The sequence below is a fragment of the Hyalella azteca genome, unplaced genomic scaffold, assembly GCF_000764305.2.
Source record: "Hyalella azteca isolate HAZT.00-mixed unplaced genomic scaffold, Hazt_2.0.2 contig5287, whole genome shotgun sequence".
Lineage (NCBI taxonomy): Eukaryota > Metazoa > Arthropoda > Malacostraca > Amphipoda > Hyalellidae > Hyalella > Hyalella azteca.
The window spans coordinates 75,287-86,556 of record NW_025935481.1 but is presented as its reverse complement, the minus strand read 5'-3'; the positions used below and the strand labels follow the sequence as shown (position 1 = coordinate 86,556).

General features: G+C 36.9%; 1 protein-coding gene across 1 annotated transcript in view; it reads left to right on the top strand.

Annotated features, from left to right (window-relative positions):
• Positions 1-280: 280 nt before the first annotated feature.
• The window catches only part of LOC108664913 (serine/threonine-protein phosphatase 6 regulatory ankyrin repeat subunit B), a 24,815-nt gene continuing 13,825 nt past the window's right edge, over positions 281-11,270 (top strand). Inside the window, exons 1-5 of the mRNA XM_018151610.2 lie at positions 281-370; positions 1,371-1,588; positions 4,519-4,694; positions 8,570-8,671; positions 8,846-8,944. Of these exons, the coding sequence (XP_018007099.1) occupies positions 1,450-1,588; positions 4,519-4,694; positions 8,570-8,671; positions 8,846-8,944 (516 nt within the window). The 5' untranslated portion in view covers positions 281-370; positions 1,371-1,449. The remainder of the gene's footprint in view (positions 371-1,370; positions 1,589-4,518; positions 4,695-8,569; positions 8,672-8,845; positions 8,945-11,270) is intronic.

Below are 11,270 nucleotides of genomic sequence, written 5' to 3'. Positions count from 1 at the left end.
TCATCAAGCGCTTGCATATATGTTTTTTGTTCCTAATTTGTACCGAAATTAAACTCTCTTAGTTACAAATCAAGCTACTCTACCACCACCGTCGTCAAGTCTGGTGGAAGTGTTAACGACTCGACTCAAGTCTTCGATGACGTTCAACTCCAATAAGGAAGTCTACAAGGTCATTTGCTGATAAGAAAGTTAAATTAAGCTTGACTCTCTATGTACGCAAGTCTAGTTCTTCACGAGCGTAATTTTCTGACCAGCGTCAGACCGTCAGTTGCGCGGTGACTCTTATCAGAGGTGGTTGTGTGTGCCGTGCTTCCGTCCCTGACAGCAAACCGCTCATCGTAACTTCGAGTTCTGAATAAAGCATCATCGAGTGAGTAATCTGAATTATTGCCTGTTATTAAGTCTTCAAATCTGGGTTATGCGCCAGCGCTACAAAATGTCGAGAAATTTAAGGTAACATCGTTGCCGGCTGGCGTAACAGTTAACGCCGTAGTACATAGTTTCGAACAATTTATTCATTAACGACTAGTGTGCATTCATAAGGAAGACAATTTAATGCTTAATAATTGATCCGCCAGGCGCCAGTTGCACTTTTTCAGTTTTCTAAACATTGCTCCCTTGTCTAAATTTATATAATCATTACTCCCGTATCAATAATAGCACTTAGCATTTTAGATGTTTTTATAAATATAATTTTAGATATCGGGAATTTCTTATACGTTATAACTTATAGTTCCCTCGTTCGACAAGTTTCAGTTTCCGCAAAATCAAAATTAAACAATTACTGAATTTTGCTACTTTAACTTGTCTCTAATAGGGATGAACCGCTGCTACCGAGGATTATAGATACGTACTAATATTTAATATATAGTAGCAATTGGTTAATATTCATTTGGACATTGTCCACGCACGATGTTCTCAATTTATGTGCTTAATTTGCTGGACTACTTATCTGGTATGATAATCGGAGACAATAGTTTGTAAACATGTGCTAAATGCAACTAAGAGAATTAGTGAGAAAAGCAGTTATTTCCGCACCGTGAACGGGAGTTCTTTTGATCGTTCTTTTTTTAATGTAATGAATCCTTTTCAATCGAAGCGGCATATGTCATGTAATGTATTTGTAATAACATGTTTACTTTACTAGGTTAAACATATCACATAGGGTATAGAATAGTTTTTTAAAAATGTTTTATTTCAACTGCCGCAAATTCTCTTCGTGAACTACTTTTTTTACGCCAAAATGTTTGCCTCCATATTCTCTACAACAGTTAGTTGCATGTTGTAGACCGCTGGCATGGACGGTCGATTTTTGTAACCGGATCGAATTGTGTTCCGTTTTGCTTTAAAATTCTTGTTATTTCTTACAGACACTCGGAGGAGTACAATGATTTACTTGCAAAAGAGAACCTGCTCAAGCTTTCACTGAAGCCCTCTACCAAAAACAATATGGCGAAAACCAAAGAGTCTCGGAGTTTACCACAGCCACCGCCGAAACCAATCAGTAGAAGGAACTCCAATGTGGAAGACAGCCAAGGCCGAAATAATATCGAAAATGGCCTTTACGTGCACTCTTCTCCCCCTAAAGGTGAACAAATTAAGTCAATAAGTTATTCAATATTTTTTTTCTATAATTGTTGTGAGAGTATCAAATTTTTAAATAATGAATTAATTTTCTTGGCTTATATTCTTCAGCATATCATCCAGCCAGAAAATTTTAACTACGCAGTATAGTGTCATGAAAATCGCATTGTCAAAAACAACCTTCAATGAAGGTATTTTTTTTATTTTAAGAAATAAGTCAAAGCTTTTACAGGCCCAGAGGTACACAGTTTCTACGGTCACCTGTCTTGCTAAAAATATAACTTATCGCGAGAACCTCTCTTCTAGACTAAAATCTGCATCACTGTTGGGATTTGGTTTCACAAGTAAAGGGGGTTTTACCATTATAGGATCTAAATTTTATATATATCAAGGCATTTAGGTCAGCGTAAAAGCACTAACGCTCATTGCCCCCCAAAATGTCTTGCATTGCTGAACCCAGAAGAATGACTCGTTCAAGAATCCAGATCCTGCAGCGAGCTGAATGAACTCGCGGAGTATAAGGTCGATGTCCATTGAAACGCTTCCGGGGTACTTCTATTGCCTCAGCTTCTTCCTAGATGGCCTTTGATAAATTACCTTGCGGGTTACAAAAGCTCCTCAGATAATGGGGATAAGATTTTATCAGATCTTCATACGCATCGGAGAATAAAATTCGTCGTTCTTTCGTGGCCAAGAAGTTTTAGATGTGTTGGCAACGTTTCTTTTTTTAATGTATAAAATTTTCAATTATAATAATGTTATTTACGTGCATATAATTTTTACATGACCAATTAATTGATTTTCGTGATTTTCGGCTCCTATCTGCTTGAATTACCATTATAGGATCTAAATTTTATATATATCAAGGCATTTAGGTCAGCGTAAAAGCACTAACGTTCATTGCCCCCCAAAATGTCTTGCATTGCTAAACCCAGCAGAGTGACTCGTTCAAGAATCCAGATCCTGCAGCGAGCTGAATGAACTCGCGGAGTATAAGGTCGATGTCCATTGAAACGCTTCCGGGGTACTTCTATTGCCTCAGCTTCCTCCTAGATGGCCTTTGATAAATTACCTTGCGGGTTACAAAAGCTCCTCAGATAATGGGAAAAGATTTTATCGGATCTTCATACGCATCGGAGAATAAAATTCGTCGTTCTTTCGTGGCCAAGAAGTTTTAGATGTGTTGGCAACGTTTCTTTTTTTAATGTATAAAATTTTCAATTATAATAATGTTAGTTACTTGCATATAATTTTTACATGACCAATAATTAATTTTCATGATTGTCGGCTCCTATCTGCTTGAAAATATGACCTGATTAACATGGCAAGATTTTTTGTGCAAATCTAATAATTTTCGGCAATAATTATAATGAGATCGCGACCACTACTGTGGTAGTTACGCTACGAGCGCTCCCCCATACATGATTATATTCTCACTTCGGTCATCAGTCTATCGCCCATAATAAATAGCATTCAGTTAAGGAAGCCACCAGCTTTTTAAAAGAAACTTCCATGCAGAACTCTCATAAGAAAAGCCTTTTCTTCGATCGCTAAATATGATGATTTACCTGACGTATTGGTGCTTATTGTTCATGATGGACTCAATAAAAGGAGAGAGTAAGTTATCTGAAAAAATAACACTATTTTCTACGCTAAATATGTGATTTTTAATCCGCGTGAGTAGATGAGAGATTAGGTTCAAGGTTGAGTCTGTTGGTTCACGGATCCATAGGTACAAGAGGTATTGACCAGAGCCTCGAGTGTTCTACTTGTCCCCAAGCAACCGACCAAACAATCAGGCTCGGCACTTCCTCTTACCAGGAACTCTGGCCATGAAAATTATAAAGCTTCTTAAATTTTTTTATTTATCACCGCCACCGTAATTTTTAAACGTCTTGGGAATCGTGATGTTGCCGCATGTTTTGTCATTCCCTCTTCGCCTTGATTACCTAGAAGACTTTTGATGACCTAAACCCAATACTCTTAGTCATTCAACTTTACTCATCTTTAGTAATAGCAAACTCGCGTTGACGGTAGATGTTGGATCTCAATTCAGAAATGCTGTTGGATTATTAATTAACATATCTACCTAAAAACAAATACACTCCCAAGGACTACCACATCGATCGCCATCAAACTAACGGAGCTAGGGTCTTTCTTTACCAAGTATCCATGATTTCATGCAAGGACTCTTCTGCAGTAGCTGTACTCGCTAAGATAGGCTTCTTACATGCGCAACTTGTTTTTTGTTTCATGAGTTTTGTCAGAAGGGGATGCATTTATTAGCATTCCGCGATAATAGTCTCTGTTTTCAACTCCTTTGAATATTTCACAAGTTATATCCGTTTTAAATTAGAGTATTGTGCATAATATTTATAAAACCCTCTGTCTGAGGGCACAAACCGTTATGTTAATCAACAGTTAAGCGAAACTATATCAGTGGGACCTTTGGGCATAGCAAGTACGCGTGCATCGATCAGCGGTGTGTCTGTCCCGACGGTAGCCATGCGAACAGCTTTGTTTTTTTACCATTTCTTCGACTTGGTTTACTCTCTTCGCCGATTTCTGAGAATAAAGAGACAATTTCAGTGAGTGGATGTCGATGAGCCTGAATTGCAGTCATATTCACAGTCCATTTAATGGATTTGCAAGTTGCCTGCTTTCGCAATTTTATATTATTCACATTAGCTTTTTTCTGGTGTATACATCTAATTTCATTTAATACGATTAACTGTGATTTCCCACTTCTGGTTTCGTTCCAAATTTAAATTGAAAAATATCTATTTTATTAATATAATTTATGAATGGAAGCGGGAAATCCTACTTTATTCGCGAAGTAAGACTGTAAGATACAAAATTATCCGGTATGCATTCTCTCCGAGAATAACAGGTATGAGATCATGAATGAATTTTGATCTTAGTTTTCCATTGCAGTTGTGTCGAACGACTCGGGCAGTTCTGGCTCAGCCAATATCAGGGAATACCTACGAGGTGGCAACATCTCAGGTCTGGAGGAGGTCGTCCTTGATGGCAACGGGAACAAGCTACTCAGCCAGTCGTCTACCGACCCCAAAGTGCGAGCCTTCCTTAAAACATTACCAGCTTACATGGTGAGTAAATACCTTAATTAGTCATCAGCGATATTGTAAATGAATTTGAACGTAAGCCTTAGGTAGCGCTGCAATTTACTTTCATCTTGGGCTTTCCTTTGAAGCATTTGCATGTTTTTCACCAGGCGATTTGTCCAGAGGTTCAAAAGGCAGGTCATCTGCCGCACAATTTTTTTGCCCTTTTGATGACGGGATAATCAAGCCATGCATCAAGCCGCGACGGTCCTATTGTCAATCGACCATATTTTTCGTAGCACTAAGGACGCTAGCAGCTATAAGTACTTGCGAAGATCAATGAATATAAAATTAAATGTAAATTTTATACGAATATTATTATGCAACTAAAAAGCATTATTTTATCGCTCAATTACAAATCTATAAAAATTTAGAAGCGAATGGTAACTAATTATAAAACAGATTTCTTTACGGAAACATAACTGGAATACCCCTTCATTAAAGAAATTTATTTGAAATTTTATTTGACTTTAAGCAACTTTCTAGCTGTCTTCACTTTCTTTAGCGAGACATGCAAAATGCTTTCGTATTCGAACGTGAATGCAAATGTTTAAAATTTTCCTTTCACGAGCTCTTCCCATATATACATTCATTGCATGGCATTCATCGATCAGATACAAGCATGAGGGACTGTGATCATTCCTTTCATGATTAGGATTGTCTCGCAAATATTTGCATTCTTCTGAAATGACGTTTTTATGATCGGGATGAATCGACAAACACGTTTTACCAAGACTAGAGCAAACAGAAAAACTTAGACAATTGCGTTAGCCTACCCGCAATCGACCAGCTACTTGTAAAAAATCCACTCTGCGTTGTTTTTTTTAAGTTTTATGTGAATAAAAACTTATATCCGTAGCATAGAAATTTACGAATGGTCGGGGACGTTCAGCATCTCATGGAGCTGAGAGTTTTCGAAACGAATTCGATTCGTTACTTGCCATTTATGGGTAATAAGGAAAATATGTGAAGTAAATTTGGTTGAGGCGTTCTTTAGTACAGAGTTAGAAGTCAAGCTCTCAATGAATGATTTGAATATTGAAAGGTTTACAGAATTTTAGGAATGTTTCTATAAAATTTATACCCCAAACATGGAAGATTCTATGATCCTTTTAGTATATCTTTCGATTTCAATCTCGTGCCTGTAGTTTGGCAGAGTCCAATTCTGTCCTTTTTGCAGCCTAATCGGAATCCTATAATATCCTTAAGGCTTCCAGATTGCACTAAGAATGAGGTCACTCGAATCAATCAGTAGGCCTTGAAGGCTTCGTACCCAAGTGCTCTGGATTTTCTGACGGTACCAAATCAACTCATGAAGGGATTACTGAAATAGGATTGGTTTACCAATCAATTGTTAGGGCATTTCCTTCGTTATTTTTTCGTTGCGAAATCTGTAATTCTAAGATCTATGCAGGGAATCTAATTTCAATGAAGCTTTTTGTTTTAACCGCCACTTTTTGCTATGCATTAGGCTGCGTTTCGGACAAGAGTAAGATTCACAAATTCCGTCACAATGATTCACAAATTCCGTCACAAATTCCAAGTCCACAAATTCCGTCACAAATGATTCACAAATTCCAAGATTCACAAATTCCGTCTTCTAAATTTTTATACTGAAAAATTTAGAAATTTCACTGAAATTTTTTATTGTGGTTAAATTGCCAGCTGTTCATAATACGAGCATTTGCAAAATCATCCTGAATTATGCATGTAAGTTGAGTTATTTGACTTACGTAAATCAATCGAAAGGCATTTGTACTTATATATTATATGTAGAATATATTATTTCGTCTCGACCATCTCGTTCATGCAGGGCTTATCAATCTTTTGGGCAGTCTCTGCACGGGCCTTTGTCACGTAAAGCCAAACTATATCTTCTTATATTTGTCGATAAAAGATTTTAGGCTCTCACTTCACACAAGTTTTGTTATTTATTCTGATCATAAAGGAAAATTCTTGGAGTGCACCGAAAAACATTTCTATGCATTTTTCATGGGTAAATATTGCATTATTAAACCAAATTTCCATTCATTTGCGATCTACTCAAATAAATGTTTTTGTTGCATCAGTCACATGTATTTCTTTGAAGGGTGCATTATTTTAATCGATCCGGTATATATTTTTATGTACTTTTGCCTATAACTGGTACCTAGGCTGCATTCGCAATCCAGATTTAAAAGATAGAGATGCACGGTCACCATAAATCATATTATAGTCATGAATTATAAGCATGACACTCAAATTACACATTAAAAAAAAACAGTTGCGCGTTAGCTATTCAGGGCGCTAGTGCTTGCTTCTCTTTAATCACAGGGATATGTTTGTCTAGCTGGTGCAAATTAAACCTATGTTCTGCGATTAATATCCTAATAAATGCCGGAATATTCGTTGCGCATTCTTCATGTTCAGCTCGGGTTTAAAATATTTTACCTCGGATCAAAAATTTTTTTCGTATAATATTACTAGGTCAGGTGACAAAGCTTTTCACCTCAATTCGTCTTTTATTTTAATAACTCATTTCTGAATTTTCTCCGGACTTCAACTGTTCTCCATGACTGCTCCAAATTTGACCCGCATCTCCTTGTTGACTATGACCTCGCCCTGGCCTGACCTCACTCTGTGCACCCGCCTCGCGATGACTTCATACGGGGCTCGTGATTGACTCCTTGAGGGCCGTTCTTTACTCAGGTGCCCTTGTGGTAACGAGCTCTGCTTGACAGCGCTACATGTTGAGCGTCATCCTGAACTTATATCGACCGCACAAGAAATATCAATCTTCAAATCTTATGTCTCATGCGAAAATAAAATTCCGTGATATTTTATGATATGATGATATAAGTTATATACAAATGACAAAAATTCATATTGTCTTAATAATAATTATTATTTGTTTGCACAAGTTTTGTAATCTCAATTTTTAATACATTTATTATTTTTTTTTTTTTGCTATCGATTGAAATGTAAACCATTAAAATGTCAAGCGCAGTAAAGACAGTTTCCTTTGACTTGCAACAACGTGTTCTTCATGTTGATGCTGAAGTTAATATCACGCTAAGACTTCATTCCTCGATCCCTACCGTATCCTTTGGTCTAATTTTTGGTGCGCGCGCAATGATGTACCAAAGGTAAGCCAGGGAAATGAGTTTCTTTGTATTGTCAGGCCCACGAGGATCAGTTACTCGACGCCTTGTAATCACAGCCACCAGATCCTTTGACCTTGTTTGTTTAGCGTCACGCGCGAATTACGCCGCCTTGTGTCACCCTTATGGGCTCGTGTCACGAGCGAGATGGACTCAAGGGTGAAGGTTGTATGGCCACACGCTTCCTTGTCGTGCATTGATACTTTTTATTGGAGCTCTCACTCGTCATTTAAAGACTCAAAATATCTCTGCCAAATAATATTTGAGAATAAATTGGAATACTTCAATTTCGAAAGTATTCGAATACTTCAATTGGACATAAAACCGCTCTATAATCTACGGAGAGTAATCCTGACATTTTAGTTACTTGTTGAATAAATAATTTCTTGAAATTGACAAACGCTTCTTCAATTAACTTAGGCAATGAAAACTTCAATTTTTCGTCTTTTTCTCATCTTTCTTTGAAAAGTTGTATGCTCAACGTTTTAAACGGTAATATTGTTAATTTTCTTGACATTTTCTTTGCTGCTCTTGATATGCACAATTCAAGTATTTTACAGTCTTTCATTTTTCTTCTCCTTCAAACTTTCCTAACCAAAGCTGTTCATCAATCAAAAATCAAACATCTTCACTTCATTTTCCTTCTTAACCCAAAGTGCTTCATTATTTTGTGTTCATATGAAGGTACTTTAAAGCTGTTTTCCTTTGTAATGTGTGCAGTCTAAAATAGACTTGGTGCACGACGCTGCTGAGCGAGGGAATCTCCGAGATCTGAAGACTTTACTCGACAGGAGGAAGATTGCGCGATCTAAGGACAGTCAGGTAAAATAAAATTAATATTGTTTTAATTATAATTAAGTGAAATAGAATCAAGATTTTCTTACAGCTATATAAAAAATATTGACTTGGAATTGTGCAATATTAAAGACAATTAATGTGTAATCTTCTCCTAACTAATTTTATAACTTTAAAAATGTGACTGTATTTACCACTCAGGGTGTGGGGCTGATGCACAAAGCTGTGCTGTCAGGTAACGCTGAGCTCGTCGAGTATCTCCTCGAGAACTACCCTGAGACTGCCGCCATTACCGACCCTGTGAGTACACTTATTGTTATATTATTATGACTGTTGTGTAATTCATTGCTCTTATATTAACGTATGTAGTCCAATTCACGGCTTTTATATAAACGTCTGTAGTGAAAACCTCTGAGACTGCCACCATCACCGACTCATTGCCCAATGGATAGTGTCTATAGCAAAATTACTTTTATTTAGTTTCTAAAGTCGGTTTTGTCTAAATAGGCTACTAAAGCTTATTGCTCAAATTATTACCCAAGATTGATGCTTTTATTTTATATTTTAATTATTTATTTTCATTTTTATATCTAGATATATTACGAATTAAGTCATAATATTGCTCATATTGCCGAGAATAAATTCATGGATGAGCTACTTTTATTGCTTTGATGAATGAAAGGGCTACCAAAACTAGCTTAACTAGACGCCTTCTCCTATTTCTGGCCTGATATACATTTCAGTTTTCACACATTTTCCACCCAGTAAAATAAATTCTATTCGTGCTCATTCCCTGAAGTTTACTTTCAAACTCGAGCAAAAGATACACAATTCGGCAACTAATAGATACTGTAAGTTTGACTCCGGTACTATTTGGAAACTAATGCTTTCATCCGCTGGTAGAGCGAGGAAATATGAAAAACACTGTTAATGAAGAAGCTATGAGAAAACATTTTTTAAACAGAGCGAGCCATCAGTCAACTTTGAATAATAAGGATGCACATTCTGGTACCACACAATACTTCCCAAACGCAACTAAAATATTTGACAATTACTTGTATTTAATTTCTCGTTTAAATATGAATAATTTCTAGCACTTTTCGTAACCGCCAACTTGCATATCAGAGTGGGACACTTGACCGCTTTATGCCGCTGTGCGTGCGTCAATCATCGATTTTCAATGTTCCATCTGTCCCGCCCATCGTATGCAAGATACCTTGCTCTACTTCTGATGGAACAGCCTAGAATTAAATAAAAATTATTCTGTAGCAATGACAATAACGAGCTTCTCGATTGCTTTTACATCCGTTGTTTCATGGAATGTAATATTTTAATTTTAATAAACATTTTGTGCTCATTGCCTTTTTTCACGCGCATTTACTAGATTCTGTGAGCATAAGTTGCGCACCAACTCTGGGATATGAGCCGACGAAATTAGGGCAAGATAGAGGCCATATGCTCGTAAATCAAGACGGAATCTTTAATCCCATTCACCAATCAACTGTTGGGTCTAAAATTAGACTGCCAATGGTTTATTGCATCAGTTACGTGCATCATGGAATCGCTGTCACGGCGGAAATCGTTGATAATCGGGCCAAAGATGTGCCGCTGTAATATCATAGATATGATGATTATTGACTTGTAAAGTTAGGCATGACGAGGCTGTTCGTTGAGCGATTTTATTTATTTGAGCTACCATATGTGACCGATTTTTTATTTGCTCTTTTAAGTATTTCTTCAATTTCAAAGTTCGCTGGGTAATTTTATGGAGAGCTATTTTGTTATAACTATAAAAAGTTTCTTATGATATTCGTCTCTCTGTGTCAACAATTCCAGTTCCTGAATTCATACTTGATGTGAGCATTTTTTTACCAGACATGCATTGTACTTCAGTTTCACCTGTGCATTTTTATCCTGCTATTGTATAATCTTTTTCATAAAAGTGTAATTTATATCGTCTTCAGGTAAAGTTGGTAGAGTTTTCTAGACAACATTCAAAGCTGTCATATTTGCTTGCAATATCTTCATCGGTTAACAATTTCCGTGCCTTTCAATCGTCAATTCAAGTTTTTTTTCCTTATTTTCGTCACATTTTTGGGCCTGATCCTGCACAATTACCTCGAGTTGTAACATCTAGCTTAACACCCCGGCCGAACTCAATAAGAATCATAACGGACAAATATTGATCTTTTTGCTGCCTAAATCAAGTACAACCCTGAGTTATAGTTCTAGTTAGTGCCTGACTGCATCGATTGTCAAGCCAACAGTTGGACCTGGAGCTACCGCACCATGCGCCGTATCACCATGGCGCTGCCGCAAACAACCTCGAACCATTGATTTGCTATCGAATGAGCACTGTGTGACTATGAATACTCTATACCCGCCTTATGATCACTCGTTCTTTGATACTTATAATAATTATAGCACCCGAGAATTTGGCAATGGAGAGAGAGGTATTGAACCTAATTGCGATGTTTTGCATCATTTCCGTAACATTGGTGATAAATCCACATGCTGCTGTGGAATCGATCAAAAATATGCAAAAGAATATTATTTCATAGGAAGCAAAATTATATATACTTTATCTTTTAGCATACCCAATTCATGTAGTAAACTGAAGATTGAT